A 22175-nucleotide genomic window follows, 5' to 3' on the forward strand; every position below is an offset into this window, starting at 1 on the left:
AAACATTGGTACATGGATTCGAACCCAGTACCTGCAGATTGCAAGACATGTGCTCGACCCCTGAAACACCGATGCTCTTGGTTGGCTCTCTCAACACCATATTATTACGCCTAAATAAATACAATTTAAAATGAATTGTAGTTATTTAAAAGTTAATTATAATTAAATAATAAAATACAAACAATTTAAAAAAATAATTTATGACAAATTTTTTATTTTACACAATAAAAAATAAGTATAAAAAATATACTAATTCAAAACAGTCGCTCTATTATCAGAACCATCAACTAAATAATATTCTAGCTTTCTGAGAGTCTTAAACTTGGGAAATAAACATCTGTACACCTCCTTCGATGGTTCCTCACCATTCCAATAGCCTAGTTCTTTCAATGGTTCCTTCTGTTGTTCAATAATATTATATCTATATATTTTCTTATTATATGAATAAAATTGAAATATTCCTGCTTCCATAGCGTATGCTGTTGGCCTTGCATCTGTTTCAATTTGAAAACGTGTCTTTTCGCACGTCCCATTGGAATAAATCCAATAAAACTGATTGTCACAAAGTACTAAAGCGCTGTCTTTTATCATAGTTGGAGGTTTAATAAGTTTAAAATATTCAGCTTTTTCTGGGAAACCTTCTATTTTTTTAATACTACTGTTGTTATATACAAAAATTTCTTTATCTTTCGTTATGTAATATAAATTATTTTTCATATCTAATACCATTTCTTGTGCGTCAACAACTTCATTGATTTTTATGACTTTATTTCCTTTTTCTGTCACTTTGAATAATTCATTATCTTTATTTAGATAATAAATAGCATCTGTACCATTTTCTTTTACTATAGATATCACATTATCTGTTACATTACCATATGCTTCAGCTTTAATTCGTAAATTATTGTAAATGTAAATACCATTTTCTGTACCAAAGAAAACATTCTGACTATCATCCGCACTGGCAGCAGCATCTCGACCATTGTCCAATAATTTCGATACATTACCATTTTTCAATACAAATAATCCTTTATCAATTCTCTCACCATTTTTAATATCAGCTTCAACAAAAAATATAACTAGTTTTTTATGATAATCATCAATATTATTCATTTCATCTTTGTCATCAAAATTAATCGAATTTGTTGGCACTAATATATTAACTATATCATGTTCACTTTGGTACACTATTAAACGATCTTGGAAATAATCTTTATGGATTAATGTATCTTCAATAGGAATAGCAGCCACCACTCCAATAACAAAGATAAGTAATTTTACTGTAATAGAATTTATAGTTACTGAGGACATGTTTATGTGTTTATTTTAATACTTAAACTAAAAGTAAAGGAGACAAAGCACGTGAATTCGTGTGGCTGAGCGGCGATACACAACTTCACTCGCTGGTTTTATCCGGCCGCCGAATGGAGTTGTGTCGCATTAAATATATAAAATTTAAACCTGTTTGTCCAAGTGATAGATAAATAAAAAGGTACACTGCAGGTTCTTAAAGTAAGGTAAAACTTTAGTCCCGCTACTTTTGACGTAACTTTGACAGTTTTTTTTTTAATAAATGGCCAAAGGCTTTATCTTATACAGTCTCACCTCATGTATGTTATCATAAATTGGTTAAAAAAATAAGTAATAACAAATATCTAGTTGTATGAGTATGTATGAGATGAAATAGATAGTATGAGTATCTAGTATATTTTGAATTTAAAGGACAGAAGATAAGATTTAAAAATATCATATCTATTTTAAATATTTTTTAAATAAAAAGTAAATAATTTTGGCCTTATTTTTGTAGAATGGAATGCAACGAAAATTATTATTTATTTAGGTCAAAGAGTAATTGATGTACTTAAAACATCTGTTTGCATTTATTGTAATTATGAATACTTCACTGTCCAAATTTTGGTAATAAAAATAAAAAAAGAATGCAAGCAACATCACGGGTAATAACTTGTTAAAATCAAAACTGGTTATATGTCTACGGGAAAAACAAGATGTAAAAAATAAAATGTAGTCTGCTTACTATTGACCAGTTGATGATTTTCCTTGTACAAAAGACACAATTCCTACATTCGCGACTATAGTGTGTCTATTTAAGATAGATTAGTTTGACAATTCACTAGATTTGGGTTGAGTAAAATCAATTAAGAATTTTTTCGATTTTCGACGGTTGTTCTCATAGAACTTGCAATCGAAAATTTTGTAATTATTGATTTTGAACAACAACATAAATAAATTTGTTTCTTTATATTCCTACTTTATCCTTCATAACAACGTAAAGAAATAAGACATGAAACAAAAAATTCCGGTGTTGACGCACAAAAATATTTTTTTAAATAAATTGTGCAATACATAGCCAAATAACCGCAATAAATTCAAAAAGTTATAAAATACCTAAATAATAGTGCCCATTTTTTTGTATTAATTTTATTACAAGAGCCATTTTCGATGGTTCAAGGTTATTCGTTGTGCGCGACGGTTCGACACTATAACAACCGTCCATTAAGTACAACATTAATGTTCATAGAAAGTTAATTAGATATTTTATAGGCGTCAGTTGTCAAACTATTCTATCTTAAATAGACACACTATAAATATTTTCTTTATTGTTTTTAAATTGAAACATGAATAAAAAATTAAATTGCATTTTTATTAAAACATAAGTAATGGATTAAACTAAACTAATAAATCCTAATAATGCCACAAGCTCGTCACCAAGATCTAGATATTTATTAACAACTCTGCCTAACAGTCCTTTAATACCATGAATAGATATATCAAGAACATCGAATTCATATATCTTTTTATCTTTTGCATAATAATGCATCAATCCTGCTTCCATAGCGTATGCACTTGGTTTACCATCAGGACCAAATTCTATATTGTTGAATACTTCAGCTTTACCGTTATCGTTTATTAAATATAATTTTTCATCAACAACAATTGGTACACTACCATCAGATGTTACTGGTGGTTTCAACAATTGTGCATTCGATGCAAATTCCGGTAATCCATGTATCTTTTTAATACCAACATAATTGTAAATAAATATTTGTTTATCAGAATCTAAATAATACAGATTATTATCGTAATCTAAAATTATTTGTTCAGCATTTATTATTTCGTTGATTTTCTCTTTTTTATTTCCATTTTCACTTACAACATAAACTTCTTTGTTATCAGTTAATATGTAAATTATATCGTTTTCTGTAGGTTTTTCAATGCCTACTATGTTATCAGATATTGAACCATATTTCTCAACTGAAACACTATTATCATTGTATAAATAAATACCATCTTTAGCTCCAATAAAAGCTATGTTACTTTCATCAGCTGCTGCAGCAACATCTCTACCATTATCCAATAATTTCTTAGCATTTCCATCTTTGAACACATATAATCCTTTATCTATCCATTTTCCTGTCTCATCTCTATCAGCTTCCACGAAGAAAAATAGATATTTACTATCAGCGTTGTCTCCGTAATTCAAATTATTTAAAGGTACGACTAATTTGACAATGTCATATTCTCCAGAATATACAATGTATTCTTCAGGGTATGTCTCACTGGTTATTATTAATTTATCTTTTGAAACAGGTACGGCGAATGCTACCGCCAAAATCAAGGCTAGTACTCCAAACTTCATTGTTAAATCTGGAAAATTAAACTATATTAGTAAAAACAATCTTTCTCTTAAATTATAGAACGAGTTCTTGGATACTTTGGACATATTGCCCGGAGATAAACGGGCAACCTGGACAATTGTTTACGACAATAGTCTAATGACGGGATTCGACACCTAGACCACTTGATCGGGAATCCGTACCCTGAACCATTAGGCTATTGACGCTTATGATGTAATAAGCTTAAATGTGGATGTGTGAAAGAAAGAGGATATGCGTAAGAAGGGGGTGGATTCATAGACGGCTGTTAGAGATGTATGGAGGAGTACATACTGTGCCGACCCTCAATAGGGATAAGGGCAGATTAAAAGTTATATTTTCATTTGTTACCGTTGGTTTCTGAGAAGACAAAACAATGATAAAAATATATTTCAAACGGAGATTTTAGTCTTAGAAATGTTTAATGACACGAACAGGCCTAAACTCTTGTTTGGCCAGAAATGGTTGTTAAATGGAAATAAATCTACAAACTTACTTGTGGTCCAATTAGATTTGAATGTTGATTTTTATTCTGATCCCACACTATTTATATAAATTTAAATATAAAATCAATTGATTTATAATTGATCGATTACTTTTTAAAGTAAAAAGTTATTGTAAAATAAACTCTAACACAATTGAATAAAGTCTTAAATTTATTAAATAAATACATATATTTCTAATTAATAGTAATATTAAATTAATTATTTTACAAATTAATATGTACTTACTATAGATACGACTGTTCTGATAAGCTATAGTCATTTTTTCCGTGTATTTCCACCAATGAAACATCTTAAACCACATATTGTCGTCCTTCTCACTCTAAATGAAATAAAAGAGATAAACATGTTTTTAAATTGGAAAAAATATGAATTTGACACTTTATATGTCAACAAATTTAGTAACGGTTTCCGAGATCATATCTATAAAAAATATCATTCCTGTCATTTTTTTCATTTGTCATGAGATTTTGGTCTTTGAAACCCACAGTAAGTAAGAGATAGGATGTTAACATGGTACATGATAACAGTAGTAGAGCCTGCTTTAACATCTTCGCACGAATTGTTCCGGCTCGTCCGGTGAAATACCACGACCACACAGAAGACAGGCGTAAAGTGGAAGCAATTCCGCGTGCAGTCTAATGAGTGTGCGTCCCGGAGGTCTAATTTAGTCCTCTTTCCCTTCCCACCCTTTTTTGTAAGGAAAGGATGGGAAGTGGAAGTGAACTATCCGTATGAGAGGATACATGGAAATGGACAATATTTTCTTTCTGTGCATCCTCTCCTCGGTTGATTAAAGGTAGGCAACGCGTATGCAATTGCGTATGTCTATGGGCAACGGTCACTTCGCTATTTCAGCCATTTCAGGTGACCGCTCGCTCGTTTGCCACCTTATGATATAAAAAATACGTACCCGCAAAAATAACCCTACTGTCAATCAGGCACTATAACCTCAAACTGTCATATTTAATTTCAATCAAGAAATATCATATTAGAAAAAAAAACTTTAAGAAATCACAAAGAATATGAGTTACAGATTCATTTTACTTATCTTTTATATTACAAGGGTTGAAAGTTTAGACAATCTTTATAACAGTATAATAGAAATTATGTCAAGATTTTTTTGTTAAATGTTAAGTAAATAAGGATCTTGGTATTTCCGATTCTCAGTAGTTGTTTATATAAACATATGATAAGTTTATATAACAATCTTCAAAGAGATTACATTCCGAATGTATTTAATTGGATCCATTTTTTCCCCTCCTTTCCTAACTTTCCTATAAAACTGAAATAACTTACATTAATTCGTTGAAATGTAACTTAAAACTAGTATCGACTTTGTCTTATATAACTTAATTGAAGTAATTGAAAAGATTTTTATTTGTTATTTTAATCAGAACATAAAATAAATCGAAAAAATAGAAATTTGTCTATATTCCTCAACTATGTTGTTTAGACAGTTTTAGAACATAAATTAGGCAGTAGATATTGTTACTAATATTGTCAGTATCCTGAGATTTTTTTTGTACTACGTAAAAGATCAATCTACAAAATCGTATTTACAGTAATTATTTTAGAATGGTAAGCAAATTTTTATTTATATTTTACTAACTATAATCTGTGACTCTAGACGATTGGAATTAAAAAAATAATAATAGCCTATGTGTCCTTCCGGACTATGTTCTACATCTATGCCAAATTTTATCAAAATCAATTGAGCCGTCCTGGAGATAATTTCTAACAAATATCCATCCATCTAAACTTTCTCATTTATAATATTATTAAGATGAAAATGACGTGATAAATAAGTTTACTAGTTTTATTTTTACATATGTAAAAACATAAAATACAGCCTTAATCATTCCAGAAAAAATTTTAGAATCATTCCAGTAGTTTTTGAGTTTATTAGTTACAAACATTCAAGAAGCGAGCGTATCACCATCTCAACGGCCGGCAACGCATCTGCGGTTCCTCTGGTATTGCTCATGTCCATGGGCGTCGTTGAACACCTCGGTGTTCCCGCTATTCGTTTGCCCCCTTCTGTTGTAAAAAAAAAATAAAAAAAATATAACCTCCTTACAACTCGAATCAGTAGTGACACTTATAAACATATTGTCATCTCTTTCATGCTCTTTGGGAAAAAAGAGACATGTAGTCGTCTATAGTAATATTAGATTTTTTTTTCAGATGCAATAATGCAGTTACATTCAGCTTTCGCGCTTAGTTTATTGTTAATAGCAAAAACAGAAGATTCTGATGAGATAGACAGATTGATTATCACAAATGACATCTACCCAGAACAATATAGTATATATTCTAGCAAATATGAAATTGTTAATATTATTGTGCCGTTAAATCAATTAAATTACGGTGATAATCCTGGCAACAAATATATATTTTTCTTCGTCGAAGCTGATCAAGATGATTTCGGAAGAATAATAGAAAAAGGTTTATATGTTTTTAAAGATGGCATTGCTGTTAAATTATTGGATAATGGTAGAGATGTTGCTGCAGCAGCTGATGAAAGTAATGTAGCCTTTATAGCTGCGGGTGACGGTATATATTTATATAACGATGAGAGAGTTTCAGTACATAAATATGGCAATATATCTGATAGTATTATTGGTATAGCAAAACCAACTCATAGTGATATAATTTATATATTAACTGAAGATAAAGAAGTATATATTGTTAATGGACTCGATGATAAAAAAGAAAAAGTAAATGATATAATAAACGCTGAACAAATAATATTAGATAACGAAAATAATTTATATTATTTAGATTCTGATACACAAGTTTATTTTTATGATTTTCTCAGTGTTACAAAGATCGAGGGATTACCTGATTACGCGTTTAGTGCACGACTTTTGAAACCACCGATAACAACACAAGATTTCGTACCATTTTTTGTAGATGGACAATTATATTGCATCAATACTAAGGGATACGCAGAGTTGTTTGATAAAGTTGAATTTGCAGGTAACGGTACGCCAAGTGCTTACGCTATGGAAGACGGTGTGGTCCATTATTATGCAATTAACAAAAAGATATATGAATTTGATATTTATGACATTCTACATAATGGTGCTAAAGGTCTTTTAGGGAAACTTGTAAAGAAAACTGTTGCAGATGAAATTCTCACTTTGATAGGTTTGTTAGTGTAGCTTAATCCAGTAAATACTTAATAAAATGAAATACAGACTATAAATTGATGTTTAATTTATTTCCCACTAACTGTCACCCGCGAAGCCATCCGCATGACATTAAAAAAAACTTAACAAATAGCCTATTTTACTTCCAGACTATGTTTTATGTCAAATTTCAGCGATATGTATGCAGCAGTTCTGGAGATATCTTCTAACAAACATCCATCCAAACATTCGCATTTATAATAATAGTAAAATGTACGAAAATATAAATAAAATATGGGAGTGTTTCCCGCTAAACCTATCGGCCTAGTCATCGGTGGCCTATGAGGTTTTTCCCTTTGATCTTTCCTGTCAATAGGTCCAACGGTAAACACCCACATATTTATATATTACTTGGATAGGGTATTTTAGACAGTATTAGTTAGAATCCCTTGGTGTGAATAGAGTACTTTCGTTACAAAGTCTAGTGTCAGAATGAAATAGTGAGGGGACACAAACGTCAACATTTTAGTAAGGCTAGTGTTGCGTCAATACATTGCGATATTTTCGAATTTTCTTCCTAACAAATATTAGATATGGTAAAAAAATGTTTTATTTGTTTAGTTAAAAATATATAATTTATTTTGCGATTGTAGATATCTCTTCAAATCAAACTAAATATGAATTGGATAATTTTGCATCTTTGAATATACATCGTTTATTACTGTAATTTGAATTGTCCTAACCTAAATGAAAGCTTGTAGTTACTATAATTTTTTTCAAAACGAAATGAAATCAAATATTTTTAGAAATAACCAATAAAATTCATGTGGTGTCTAGATTAACTATACTCAAGATAATCTAGATTTTACGATCCTTTTTCTTGAGTCATCTTCATAGTAAGAATGTCTAATAAATTAAATGAAAATAGGGTTTTGTATTTTTCAAAATTAAACGTCAATCTCACTAATACTAATACACAATGAAATATAGATAAATACTACCTGTCGCCCGCGACTCCGTCCGGGTGGATATAAAAAAACTGAATTAGATTATCCATCCATCCACATCACATCCATATAAACATACGCATTTATAATATTAGTAAGTTAAATAAAAAGCAGCTCTTCAAGGCATAAATTCGAAAAAATAATGAATAAATAGTATCCCGTGTCCGTCTCCTGGCTCTAAGCTACCTCCTCACCATTTTTCATCTATCGGTAAAGCCGTTCTTGAGTTATAAATAGTGTAACTAACACGACTTTCTTTTATATATATAGACTAGCTGTCGCCCACGACTCCGTTCGCGAGGGATTAAAAATAGATGTTGGCCGATTCTCAGACCTACTCAATATGCTCGCAAAATTTCTTGATAATCGGTGAAGCTGTTTCGGAGGAGTATGTGAACGAAAATTGTGACACGAGTATTTTATATATATACTAGCGGACCCGACATACGTTGTCCTGTCTACACGTCTTTAATTTGAATAAATTAATATGAAGTTAATATTTAAAAAAAAATGTGAATCTAAACCATTCCCAGATCCCCTTGAACACACACAAAAAATTTCATCAAAATCGGTCCAGTCGTTTGAGAGAAGTTCAGTGACATACACACTCACAGAAGAATTATATATAATATATAAAGATAGATGTACAAATAAAAGAAAAAAAATAAACAGTAATAAAAATAATTTATTAAATAAATTCAACATTCCCCTGATTCCCCAGAATCTAAAAGATGCATTAATTATTATGCTCGATAAACATTGTACAAAATGTTAATAACGTTCTCCATTTTGTTTATAACAGTACATTACCGTTCTACACTTAAATCTTTGTAAACATTATCTTTAGCTGTTTCAACAATAGACATGATTATCTTAGTAACATCGCTCGGCCAATGCGATACAACACCAAACATTGATTTTAATAATACTTCCATAACGTTAAATTCGTAAATCTTACCATTCAACGCTGCAACAAGATATAAAGTTGCATCAATACTGTACGCTGTAGGTCTTTCTCTGATATAAAAATCTTTCTTTTCACTTGTACCATTAGCATGAAGGATGTATAGTCCACCGTCAGCAAAAAATGGTACACATTTATCCATTATAAAAGCAGGTCTTAATAATTTTATCTCTTTGAAATTCTCACTAACGGTAGTTACATAACTTATGTAACTACCGTCATGTCTCGCTATATGCGGCATCCTATCATCACACGCGATGTAATATATATTATTTGACGTATCCAAAACGAATTCTAAAGCGCATAATATGGATTGTATCTTAATTTTAACCGTACCATTCTTTTCTATTTTATATATTTTCCTTTCTGAATTCAATATAAATATAGCATCAGTGTTATTGGCTTTTTGTAATTGTAAAATATCATCATTGTAAGGTCCATATTTTCTAGCAGATAACGTATTCCCATCGTATATATAAACACCATCTTTAGCACCGAAATATACAGATTTATCAGAACTATAATCAGCTGTTGAATCTCTACCACCTTCAAGTACTTCGTAAGCTGCTAATCCTTCGAGAACGTAAATACATGAACCTCCTTCTAATCTTGGATTTGATATTGTGAAGAATATTGACGGTATATCAACGACATCTGCTGGAACATATTTTGTATTATCAGCCGGCACTAATATACTAGTTATGTTAAATTCTGACGAGAATATAACTTGTTCTTCTCTAAATATTGATGTGTAACTATTCGGTGATCGGATTAATTCTTTTCCTTGTATTATTTGAGCAATGCAACAGGACATTGCTAGTGTCAACCACATTATATTTGAATACCTGAAAAAAAAACATATAAAAATAATTAAAAACACATCCAACAAGTAATATTTGTAAGTTAGATGTTTCCTACGACATCGCCCGCGCGGTGTTTATGTTTGTTTTCTTCCAGACTATGTTCTACGTCTATGACAGCGAGATACCTTCTAATAAACATCCATCCATCTAAACATACGCATTTAAAAACAGAACACCACCAGCTGCGGAGTCTCATGACTTAAACAACCAGTGGTCAGGGCTGCAGAGACAGGAACCTTCTCACGATGCGCGCTGTCTCTAGGATAACTGTCTTTTGTATCGGGCCCTCAATCCAACTGTTAAGCGAGAGCTTCTGCATTTATAACATTATAAAGATATTTGTTTTTAATATAATATATGTTTATATGAAATGTAATATATTAAGAATAAAGTTTATAAATGAATAAGTATATATTTGAAATAATTTGCTAATATTTTATGCTTAAATTTTTCAATCTATAGCCGAATTAGAGGAACGTCAAAATCTATACAAGGCCATTAAGTGGAATTAAAAAAGATTTTCGAATAAAAATCAGTATTGTTTAAGAACTGTCACCAGTCCGTCCTTTTATCTACGTAGAGTTGACACAGATTTACTGTTCTGAATTCATTCCCTTTTTACACAACTTAACAACATAATTACATCTAAGATTGTCTTAAATCGTTTATAGAAAGCGATACTAAAGAAAGTAAACAAAACTGAGGGATACATCCAAGTTACACAATTCTGTTGTCCAACGTGAACACGCGATGTTCATTAACGCGTGAACGAACACGTATCCATTGTGATACGATACGACATTTTTTTATATAAAAAAATACTTTGTTCTGGAACTCTCTATACAATTTAGAATCATATAAGCATACAGCAAAATACCACAAATATAAAAGGTAAGAAATGTACAAATTTAGAAGTAACGCGACTCTTAACTTCGCGCGATTCGCTGCGCAGAAGCATTAGGTTGAGAGGGGCATAGCGGGGCACGGGGGGAGGGCAGCAAGTCATGACCTTGAAACCTCCAATATATTTGAAAAGACTTATAAGAATTATGTAATCGTAATCAGCTCACTATACATCCCTACTGAGGGGCTCGGAGCCTACCCTAATTTAGGTGATTAAGCCATAGTCCATTCTGGCCCAGTGAGGAGTGACTTAACACATATCTTTGATTTTCTTCCCAGATATGTGCAGCATCACGATGTTTTCCTTCACCGTAAGAACGTCGGATAAATGTATATATGTAAATCGAAAAACACATTAGGACATAGCGAGATTCGAACCCATGACCTGTATACAAATCAAGCGCTTAACCCCTGAGCCACCGTTGTTTTTAATTATATAATATTATATATTAAATTGTCAGCATTGGAAACAGTTTCTATATAGAAATCATTCGCAGGTGACAATAAGAAAAACAAAGGCGGGACAAACGCGAACAAAAACTGTAACACTAAACATTATGCGGTTATACCACATACGTGTCATTGACCCATTTGGTGACGTCATTGAATAACCCTTTAAGCACATTTAAAAAACTATAATTTCAGTTATCTTACTAATATTATAAATGCGAATGTATAGATGGATGTTTGTTTGAAGTTATCTCCAGAACGGCTGTATGGATCACGCCGAAATTCGACATAGATGTAGGACATAGTCTGGAAGAACACATAGGCTATTAATTATGTTTTTTTTATGACAGAGTCGCGAGTGAGAGTGAAACAATAAAACTGTTATAAAATTCTGAAATTACTTTAAGACTAATGAAATGACATATGGAAATATGTAATGTAACTTCGTATTATAATCAAGCAATTTTTTTTTTTATTTTCTTACTAAAAGTTTTATCGTTAGAAAATTACAAAACTTAGTTAAATCTTAAATTAGTTTTTAAGTTAAAAAAAAAACGTAAATTTTCAATCATTATAACCGTTTGAATGAAACCTCTATTTATATATAGTAATTTTTAAATTCGTATTAGATATAAAATCAATCTTTTAATTTCTTCGTGCAATGGAAACGCACAACACTTCCTTCCTTCCTCAAACAAATTTTATATAAACGTATTAGTGCATACTTAACTCTGCAATCATCGTTGAAACAATACTGTTAATTTTAAGGAAGAACTAATTTTTTTTTGTTTATTTGGTCTATTTTAAGTGCGTTGTTCTGATTTGATAGAAGTTCGTTGCTCCCAACGATATGCCAGAAGAAACATACTGGAATAATTGTCAGTTGTAATTGTGAATTGAACACCGATACACATTGGATATCGAGCTGTTTGAACGTAAGTTTCTTTTGTCATAATAAACATGAATTAAAAAGTCAAAGAAATTAACAAAGATTTGTTAATATTATAAACTAAAAATCGACCAGCCACACTTAAACCTTGTAAGGTTTTAGGATTGCTTTCTAATCGAAATTTATTTATGTAGTCAATTCTCTTTATATTAATTGTGTTCTTTATTATTCTAGCTTGATACCTTAACGCGTACCTTAGTAAAAGAGTCTTGACAGACGGACGAACAACAAAGTAATCCTATAAGGTTTCGGTTTTTTCCTTAAAGGTACGAAACCTTAAACATTTTAACATACTTGTATAAATAAAACATATTATTTTGTAATTTTCGTACATTTATTTAGGGACAAAAGGGACACCTTTTAATATTATATTTTAGTTAATTATTCATTTTTAATTATTTATTTAATATCATTCATTAATGAAAATGTTCTTCATGTAAAATATATAACTTCAGTTTATCATTTTATATTAAATTAAATATTAATAAACGTTTCTATTTACTTTGTTAATTTCATACTTAATTTAATTATGAAATTGTTTTAATAATTACATTAAGAAACACTTATTAAATACTGTGTTAACTTTAAAATATATGGACATTTTTTTAAATATAAACTTATATTTTTTTCCAGAAATCTACAATGATACCTTTACTAATATTAACATTAATATCATCTGTGTATGCCGATAACTGTTCATATATTTTTGATGATATTCATTACACGAGAACATCTATACTGACGATAAAAGGATTACCAACTAATTTAGCTTACAACCCTAACAATAACGATATATATTTTACATTAATCGATTTAGAATCATTACATGACGATAATGTTCAAACTAAAATGGATCAATACGTATTAAGAAATGGTGAACCTATACTTATTGATAATGTAAGAGGACAAGCAGCAGCAATTGATGTTAAAAATAACAAAGTATATATCGCAAGTGATGATGGAATTGGAATTTTAAATGCAAGCAATAAAGTACAATTTTCAAATCTAAAAGATGAAGACGTTGTTTACTTGTACAAAGCTGTTAATAAAGATGAATTATATGTAGTTACATATCCTAATAACGAAGTATTCGTTGTTGATGTTAATAATAACGAGAAGAGAAGAGTTGAATATATACCTTGTGCGTTTATTCTATCAGTGGACGCTGATGATAATATATTTTACGAATGTGATTCTAAATATGTCAAAGTGTTGCTTAAAGATTTTCAAGAGCCTATTGAATTTGTTGGTATAGCTAAGAATTCGGCAAGAGCGTTAGCTATAGATGAAAGTAATAGAGTTATTTTAGCAGCTAACGATGGTTTATATTGGTTGAAACCGGATACTGTTGTACCGAAAAAGCTAATGAAATTAGAATTCGTACCATCTGGTATCGTACTTAACGATGGTGTTATATATTTAGCTACAAATGGTGTTATATATAAATATACAAACGATAATTGTGTTCCAAATATTATGGGTTAGGATAAATGAACATTTGTAATGCTACCCTTGTTCTCTTCATAGTGAATAAAAGAGATGATATCAATGCAGTGGTAATTTACAGTTAGGTTAAAATATTTATGTATTTGTAAATAAATGGAAATACAAATATTGAATGATTTTATTTTGTTTTAATTTTACTTTTTTATTCAATTATTTTGACCTATTTTCGTATTATACAAGTGAAAGATGCAGATCTAAAAGTTAAGTAGAGATCGCTAGGAATTAAAATAAGACATTAGTCGCAAAATAATGTTGCTTATAACGAAAATCCATTTTTTTTAAATTTCTGCCTATCTACCTGTCAATTTGTCCGCAAAACAATTAACCATCGATAATTAAAAAAAATATAAGTAAGTAAAAAAATAGGTCAAATTCCATACATGGCAGCCATATTTTTTTTAGTAATTATGCGAAAATTAATAAAGCGGCTGAAAATGCAAAAGCATGCAAATACAGGGGTCTAGGCTCCGAATATCATTTTGTCCCATTCAGCGTCGAGACCCTTGGTCCGTGGGGTCCTAGCTATTTAAGACTTTTTAAGGACATATCCAAAAAAATAATCGACATCACAGGGGACCGAAGATCTGGCAACTACCTCAGTCAAAGAATTAGTTTAGCTATCCAAAGGGGAACGCTGCCAAGTATCTTCGAGACCTTGCCTAAAGGGACTCCTTTTAATAATATATTTTAGTAAATTATTCGTTTTTTTTAATATTTTATTTTATATCATAGATTTAAGACTATTCGTTAGATTCTTTGTTTATTAATAAAATAAAATATGGATAGCTAATATTTATAGTTACGTAATAAAGTATTTTTTTCATTTTTTTTTGGAATTTAATGAAATTGACTCAACAAAGGTTTGAACTTCGGAGATCTAATAAACATACTTTGGGATTAACAAAATATAAATTAACTACAGTCTTTAATTAAGGGTTTGGATACTCATTGGAATTTCGGAACACGCTATAAATTCGGTCTAAGTTTTACATATAACTAGCTGTCGCCCGCGATTTCGTCCGCGCTGAATAAAATAAAATAAATTAGTAGCCTATGTGTCCTATGTTCTACATCTATGTCGAATATCAGCAAGATTCGTTAAGTTAGTGATACCTTCTACCAAACATGCAGCTAATATTAGTGAGATTTAATGAAAAATGTTACTTACCACGACCAAATATAATTTTTTTTTTGTATTATACTTACTTCTTTCTTTATGGATTACCGAACGTCTTGTGAAGTATAATAATTGTATATTGATAGTTATTCTGACAGATAATGAGGATTACATCAACGCGATCTTCATAGAATTGATTATATACAGGATGATTTTTTTTTCTTAATTTTAATAAATTCAATTAAAATTTTTGTAAGATTATATCATCGTAGAAATAGAATTGCTGAACTTAATTAGATTGTATCATAACATTTCTATAATACATCATCATCATCATCAGCTCGCTATACGTCCCCACCGAGGGGCTCGGAGCCTACCCTAGTTAAGGGTGATTAGGCCATAGTCAACCACGCTGGCCAAATGCGGATTGGTTGACTTCACACATATCTTTGAATTTCTTCTCAGATATGTGCAGCATCACGATGTTTTCCTTTACCGTAAGAACGTCGGATAAATGTACATATGTAAATCGGAAATCAAAAAACACATTGGTACATGGCGGGATTCGAACCCAGGACCTGCAGATTGCAAGTCAAGTGCTTGACCACTGAGCCACTGACGCTCTATTGTTATTAAAGTCTTTATAGAAACATAGAAAAAAGAGAAGGACGGTATTGTAAGTTTACAAATTTTATAGCTTTGTCTACGATCTTTGGTCAATAATATACATAACTATATTTTTTACTGTTTAATAAAGCTACATAAATTCGATATTGTATTTTATAATAATTGTTTTCTAAATTAAAATTTTACTAATATTATAAATGCGAATGTTTAGATGGATGGATGTTTATTTGAAGATATCTCCGAAACGGCTAAACGGATCACGATGAAATTTGTCACGGTTGTAAAACACAGTCTAGCTACATAGGCTACTTATTAAGTTTTTTAATTCCGCGCATACGGAATCACGGGCGAAAGCTAGTTAAAATATAAAATGCGATCAAGGTCAATGTTAATATAATGAAACATGCTGTATAAAGCTAGATCTAAAACAAACATCATAGATTATATTTATAAACTGTCTCTCACAATAGCAGCCGATGTTTTATAAAGTGTCTAGATAAATCGCGGGGCCACACTTCCGTGAACGATTCCCGACACAGGTGATTATTACAATTCTTGTACCAAATACATTTATCCATTTTTATTATTTTCTTTGAACACCCTGTATAACATTTTTTCTTTAACTTGTAGAACATTAAATATATTGTAGATTACAAGATATTTATTCGTTTTATCTATTTCTAATCTAGATTTTTTTAATTTGCTATCATATATAGTAGTTGCCCGCGACTTCATCCGTAAAAAATCTGATAATAACAGTAATTTCGGAGAATAACTCAAATTAGATATTTAAATACTTATTTAAGTTAATAAATGTTTGGATGTATGGATGTTTGTTAGACTATCTCTAGAAGAGCTGCATGGATATCGCTAAAATTTGGCATAATTTAGAATATAGTCTGGAAGAACACATAGGCTACTAATTAAGTTGTCCGCGAGTTACAGGCGACAGGTAATAAATATTTTTATTACTAGCTGTCGCCCGCGACTCCGTCCGCGTGGGATTAAAAATAGATATTGGTTGATTCACAGACCTACTTAATATGCTCACAAAATTTCATGAGAATCGGTGAAACCGTTTCGTAGGAGTATGGAAACGAAAATTGTGACACGAGAATTTTATATATAAGCTAAAATACCTTTTCATTTTGCAGATTTCTCATCATTTGTCATGAAGTCAAAATGTACATAGCGCAGTGGATTATCTTTTTCATAATCATCTGCACAACATCAAGTCACGATGGTGAAAAATGTGAAAAAATCAAAATAGGCTCAGAATTTTATAAAAGACAATTAGTAGCTACTATAGATGGCTATCCTACAGGATTGGTTGTGGATCCTAGAACTGAAAACATGTTCTTTCTATTACATAAAAGGAATTATACAAGGGGCATACATATATTAAGATATGGAGCTTTAGGTGTACAGGAAATACCCATTTCTGATGATTTGATAGGCCAATGCGTCGGTATTGATGTTTCCAACAATATTATATATATTGGTACAAGTCAAGGCATAACAACGTACAACAAAGACAAGAATCAAATAACATCAGAGAGACCAATTGGTGATGATGACGTTCGTAATATATTTTTCGATAAACGTGACAATTTGATGTACATAACAACAGGACCACAACATGAAATTTTTAAATTCATCAATGGTTCTGCAGCTGTTAAAAGATATGATAAAGTACCAAGGGCATATAATTTTATATTGGACGCAAATGGTAATGCTTTTTACGAATACGTTGATGGTAGATTGTATTTCTTCTCTGTAGATCTATTTGAACCTATACAATATAAAGGTTTTACAAGAGAATTGAAGTATATATTACAATTGAACAATTTCGATGAAGCTATATTAGCTGTTAAAGGTTCCCTGTACCGTTTGACTACGAATAGTATTTTCCCGGAGAAGATCGCACAATTGGGAATGAAAATAACAGCTCTTTTCTTTGATGCAAGGAATAATATTATAATTGGTACAAAGGGAAAGATTTATAGATATAAACCCGTCGATAAAAATGACCCATGCCCTCCTGATGACTACTTCATGTCTAGCATTTAAGTAACCTACAAGGCTTCAATCTTTTTAGATTATAAGTAATTTTTACTTTGGGATTGTTGTTTTATTTTCTTATATACTGAATGATATAAATAAAAATCTTATATTCTATTATGTAGATATTTTATTTTTAAAATTATTATCAAGAAGTGTTTTAATTTCTAAGTATATCTGATGAAATAAACTTACTAATATTATAAACTAGCTGTCGCCCGCGACTCCTTCCGCGTGTTTAAAAAAAACATAATTAGTGTATCCTATGTGTTCTTTCAGACTATGTTCTATACGTATACCAAATTTAATCGAGATCCGTTCAGCCGTTCTAGAGATATCTTCAAACATACATCCATCCATCTAAACATTCGCATTTATAATATTAGTAAGTTAAAAAAAAAAGTTGCTCTTCAAGGCATAAATTTAAAAAAATAATAATAAATAGTATCCTATGTCCGTCTCCTGGCTCTAAGCTACCTCCTCATGGATTTTCAGCCATATCGGTAAAGCCGTTCTTGAGTTATAAATAGTGTAACTAACACGATTTTCTTTTATATATATAAATGTGAATGTTTAGATGGATGTTTGTTTGAAGTATCTAAAGAACGGCTGTATGGATCTCACTGAAATTTGGTATAGATGTAGAACATAGTCTGGAAGAACACAAAAGCTAATTATTCCGCGCGGACAGAGTCGCGGGCGATAGCTACTATTGAATGAAAGTAAAACATTATTAATAATAATATATTATGTTTTTGTATATAGAAGACATAGATTATAAATAAAATAACGATTTATTTGGCATTAAAATTATTTGGAAGTACGCACACGGCTTCGAGATTGAGTCGACAACGAACGAATTGCGTCAGATTTAGTTTCCAAAAACTCTTTCAATTCGTCAATAACTTCTGTAAGAATCATAGCTAAGACATTGTATTCATATATCTTTTTATTATAACCGTAATATTGGAGGAGAGTTGCTTCCATACTAAAAGCCGTCGGTTTTGCATTCGATTTAAAATCGAAGTCTGTTTTTTCACTCGTTCCATTCGCATTAATGAAATAAATATCATTATCTATGATAAATGGTACAGAATCATCTATAAAGAATGGTGGTTTTAGTAAACGAACTGTTTTAGGATGTTCAGGTAGACCTTTTATTTCTTTGACCACTCCACCGTTGAAAACAAACGGTTTCAAATCATCACCGTAGTAATACAAATTGTTGGCACCATCCAAAACTATTTCACGTGCGCCTACAACTTCGTTTACTTTCTCTTTTTTATTACCAGATTCAGTCACTTTATACAAATCATAATTCTCCGTTAATATGTAGATTAAATCTGTTGAATTTTCTTTTGCAATTCCAATCACACTGTCGGTTACTGATCCGTATTTTATAGCTGTGCTATCATTTTTATTGTACACGTAAATACCGTCTTTAGCTGCAAAGAAAACATCTTTGCTATCATCGCTAGATGCTGCTGCATCTCTACCGTTGTCAAGAAGTTTCTTTGCTTTACCATCTTTAAGAACGTATAGACCTTTGTCTATTCTATTCCCAGCTTTATCTATGTCAGCTTCGACAAAGAATAATGTTATTCCATCATCATCGTTCGTATCATTGTCTTCGTCATCATCTTCGAAATTAAAAGAATTGATGGGAACTAGGATATTTACAATATCATGGTCAGCAGTGTACACTACAAATTCATCTGGGAAAAAGTCTTTTGTAATAGTGATGTGATCACTTTCACTACTTTCTTTACTCTCTTTACTTTCTTTACTTTCTTTGCTTTCTTTGCTTTCCTTTCTTTCTTTGTGATTATGCCTTGGAGCAGCTACAGCAAATCCAATTAAAAGGCATAGTGTCAGTGTTTTTATTAATCTCATTTTTGATGTCTGTAAATAAACTATTTAAATTTAATATCAGAAATATTTTACTAATATTATAAATACGAATGTTTAGATGGATGTATGTTTGAAGGTATCAATAGCTGAACGGATCTTGATAAAATTTGGTATAGTAGAACATAGTCTGGGCCGCGGACGAGAGCGAAAGCATGCCAGTGGCCCCGTCCCGATGCGTTGGAGGAACAGAGGGGTTTAGTGGGTATGCCTCCGCTATGGAGGAGAATCCCACATAACTACCGCGTCCCCGGGGCGCGGAGTATGTATAAAGCATTCCTCTCTGGAAATAAAAAAAATAGTAGAACATAGTCTGGAAGAACACGTAGGCTAATTATGTTTTTTTAATTCCGAGCGCACAGAGTAACGGACAGTAAGTCGTTGATTTATTTAAAAAAGAATAATAGAGATAAATATTATTTTCGTTCTAAATTCAAATTTGAAAAATTAAATATTAAAAATAAATAATACCATATGTTAAGACGTATACTCACCTCAATCCAGCAAGAGTTAGCACTAAATAATATGTTTTGATACTTGAAATTATATAAACTATCCAGTGTTGATAACATTAATTGACAAATGACATTCCTGACCTTATAATATTATTATTTGACATTCGAAAATAACCTTTATAACTGAACAATAAAGTCGTAAAATTAATACAAAGTACCTTCCAGAAAATAAAGTAAATTGTTGACAATAACATTATGTTTGAGATAATTTACTTGGAAACTGCAGTACTAAATAAAAATTACAATTAGACACTGTTTAGTTAAACACGTGCTTTAACCCTCTGACCGCCGGTGATATAAAAAGTCGTGGTTTCGTAATAGGGAGCAGACGAGGAGATCAGCGGAGGAACTGTTTCGTCTTGCACTTGACAGAACCAATTATTCCAATTTAGCAGTCAACCTTTAAGACTGAAGATGCACTAGAAGAAGAATATTTTGGGCGTCAACATGGTTATAAAAGACAATGTTTTATACTTAGATATCACCAAAACTGCTTTCTAGTGGAAGTTGTTTGGTTTTTATTTGTTAAAAACGCATTTCGGAAGCTTAGGCATAATCTGCTATACTAATATTATAAATGCGAATGTTTAGATGGATGCATGGATTATTAAATCTTTGTTTCTTCTTAAAAGGTATCTCCAGAATGGCGAATCGGATTGCATTTAAATTGGGCATACATGTAGAACACAATCTGAAGGAATACGTAGGACAATTGTTAGGAAGAAAATCCGATTGTGCCGGGTGTACTGGCACAACACTAGCCTTACTAAAATGTTAACGTTTATGTCCCCTCACTAATCATTCTGACACTTGACTTGGTAATGAAAGTGCGCAATTCGCGTCAAAGGATTCTAACTAATAAAGTCTAAAATTACTAAGTTTTTTTTTAATTCTGTCTGAACTAGCGGGCAGAAGCTATATTTTTATAAGATGTTTTAAAAATTAATTGGCCGCTTGTATCGCGATAAAGCTTGTTCCACGTAGTCAGTTTTAGTACAGAGCAATGTTTTTTAATAACTATTTTAATTTCATTTGTAACATTGTTACCTTTATCAGAAGAAATCTCACAATAATAATAAATTATGTTTATCTCAGCACTAAATTGTTCACCTAAATGAAGTATTTTGTTGTTTTCTTTTTATTATACTAGATGGCGTAACACGTGAACACAATAAAATAAATTTAAGTGCCATCTAGCGGCGAATAGTTATATTTTATGTGAATAAAGACTATGTAGTAGCAAAATTAAATAACTAGCTGTCGCCCGTGACTCCGTCCGCGTGGATATATAAAAACCTTAATTAGTGTAGCCCACCCATCCATCCATCCACATCACATCCATTCATTCCACAACATTCGCATTTATAATATTTGTAAATTAAATAAAAAGCAGCTCTTCAAGGCATAAATTCGAAAAAAAAAAATAGTATCCTATGTCCATCTCCTGGCCCTAAGCTACCTCCTCACCAATTTTCAGCCATATAGGTAAAGTCGTTCTTGAGTTGTAAATAGTGTAACTAACACGACTTTCTTTTATATATAAAGGTGTAAATAATATTTCATAGCATTTTCTTTTCAATGTCCTATTTAAATCGGGCGCATTTTAATGTAATAAAAAAATATAGTTTAGTTTTAAAAATTCAAAAAGGTGTTTTGGGCTCGTCCGGGATTTGAACCCGGGACCTCTCGCACCCTAAGCGAAAATCATACCCCTAGACCAACGAGCCGGTGATAGATATATCGAAATTATGTTACCAATATTCCAAATTTTACGTTTAAAAATTGCTATTATTATATTTTTATTAAGAAAAATGCAAATATATAGCGCTTTACATAAATTATCTTATACCTGTACTGAAAATTAATTTTTAATAGAATTATTGCCTTATGTTTAAATATATGCAGTTCTAATTTAACGTAATCAATTATTCCAAACTAAACTCGATGCTTTAAATTTATTTTCTTATCATTATCAAATTTTTAACAGAGCTCTT

At 31.0% G+C, this 22175-nt stretch overlaps 6 protein-coding genes and 1 non-coding gene across 9 annotated transcripts; 3 read left to right on the forward strand and 4 right to left on the reverse strand.

The window, feature by feature from the left end:
* Positions 1-213: 213 nt before the first annotated feature.
* Positions 214-1590, reverse strand: LOC106125684 (uncharacterized). The gene has a single exon (XM_013322973.1). The coding sequence runs from the start codon at positions 1309-1311 to the stop codon at positions 250-252; it is 1062 nt and encodes a 353-aa protein (XP_013178427.1). The 5' UTR covers positions 1312-1590; the 3' UTR covers positions 214-249.
* A 1051-nt stretch (positions 1591-2641) lies between these two features.
* On the reverse strand, positions 2642-4213 carry LOC106125720 (uncharacterized). 2 transcript variants are annotated; one of them, XM_013323020.1, is made up of 2 exons: positions 4171-4213; positions 2642-3666 (listed from the first exon to the last, which is right to left on the reverse strand). In XM_013323020.1, the coding sequence occupies exon 2, from the start codon at positions 3656-3658 to the stop codon at positions 2684-2686; it is 975 nt and encodes a 324-aa protein (XP_013178474.1). In that variant the 5' UTR covers positions 3659-3666; positions 4171-4213; the 3' UTR covers positions 2642-2683. The 2 variants fall into 2 exon arrangements, with proteins under 2 accessions (XP_013178474.1, XP_013178475.1); XM_013323021.1 differs by lacking the exon at positions 4171-4213 and adding an exon at positions 4026-4160.
* Positions 4214-6372: 2159 nt separating this feature from the next.
* LOC106125649 (uncharacterized) lies at positions 6373-7344 on the forward strand. The gene is made up of 2 exons (XM_013322929.1): positions 6373-6484; positions 6590-7344. Exons 1-2 carry the CDS (start codon positions 6373-6375, stop codon positions 7342-7344), a joined length of 867 nt encoding a protein of 288 aa, XP_013178383.1.
* Positions 7345-12412: 5068 nt separating this feature from the next.
* LOC106125723 (uncharacterized) lies at positions 12413-14037 on the forward strand. 2 transcript variants are annotated; one of them, XM_013323025.1, is made up of 3 exons: positions 12413-12433; positions 12622-12713; positions 13081-14031. In XM_013323025.1, the coding sequence occupies exon 3, from the start codon at positions 13090-13092 to the stop codon at positions 13930-13932; it is 843 nt and encodes a 280-aa protein (XP_013178479.1). In that variant the 5' UTR covers positions 12413-12433; positions 12622-12713; positions 13081-13089; the 3' UTR covers positions 13933-14031.
* A 2187-nt stretch (positions 14038-16224) lies between these two features.
* Positions 16225-17851, forward strand: LOC106125726 (uncharacterized). The gene is made up of 2 exons (XM_013323027.1): positions 16225-16236; positions 16852-17851. The coding sequence occupies exon 2, from the start codon at positions 16880-16882 to the stop codon at positions 17765-17767; it is 888 nt and encodes a 295-aa protein (XP_013178481.1). The 5' UTR covers positions 16225-16236; positions 16852-16879; the 3' UTR covers positions 17768-17851.
* Positions 17852-18516: 665 nt separating this feature from the next.
* Positions 18517-20220, reverse strand: LOC106125673 (uncharacterized). Its single transcript, XM_013322955.1, has 2 exons — positions 20161-20220; positions 18517-19660 (listed from the first exon to the last, which is right to left on the reverse strand). Exon 2 carries the CDS (start codon positions 19649-19651, stop codon positions 18569-18571), a length of 1083 nt encoding a protein of 360 aa, XP_013178409.1. The 5' UTR covers positions 19652-19660; positions 20161-20220; the 3' UTR covers positions 18517-18568.
* Positions 20221-21836: 1616 nt separating this feature from the next.
* On the reverse strand, positions 21837-21908 carry TRNAP-AGG (transfer RNA proline (anticodon AGG)). The gene has a single exon. It is a non-coding gene; the product is annotated as a tRNA-Pro (tRNA).
* Positions 21909-22175: the final 267 nt, after the last annotated feature.

Source organism: Papilio xuthus, unplaced genomic scaffold, assembly GCF_000836235.2.
Source record: "Papilio xuthus unplaced genomic scaffold, Pxut_1.1 DF825783.1, whole genome shotgun sequence".
NCBI classification, from domain to species: Eukaryota; Metazoa; Arthropoda; class Insecta; order Lepidoptera; family Papilionidae; genus Papilio; species Papilio xuthus.

Coding starts and splice junctions, on each gene's coding strand:
- LOC106125684 (XM_013322973.1), bottom strand. CDS start 1,311: ATGTCCTCAGTAACTATAAATTCTATTACAGTAAAATTACTTATCTTT.
- LOC106125720 (XM_013323020.1), bottom strand. CDS start 3,658: ATGAAGTTTGGAGTACTAGCCTTGATTTTGGCGGTAGCATTCGCCGTA.
- LOC106125649 (XM_013322929.1), top strand. CDS start 6,373: ATGCAGTTACATTCAGCTTTCGCGCTTAGTTTATTGTTAATAGCAAAA. Junction 6,485..6,589: donor CATCTACCCAGAACAATATA/GTATATATTCTA, acceptor TCTTCGTCGAAG/CTGATCAAGATGATTTCGGA.
- LOC106125723 (XM_013323025.1), top strand. CDS start 13,090: ATGATACCTTTACTAATATTAACATTAATATCATCTGTGTATGCCGAT.
- LOC106125726 (XM_013323027.1), top strand. CDS start 16,880: ATGTACATAGCGCAGTGGATTATCTTTTTCATAATCATCTGCACAACA.
- LOC106125673 (XM_013322955.1), bottom strand. CDS start 19,651: ATGAGATTAATAAAAACACTGACACTATGCCTTTTAATTGGATTTGCT.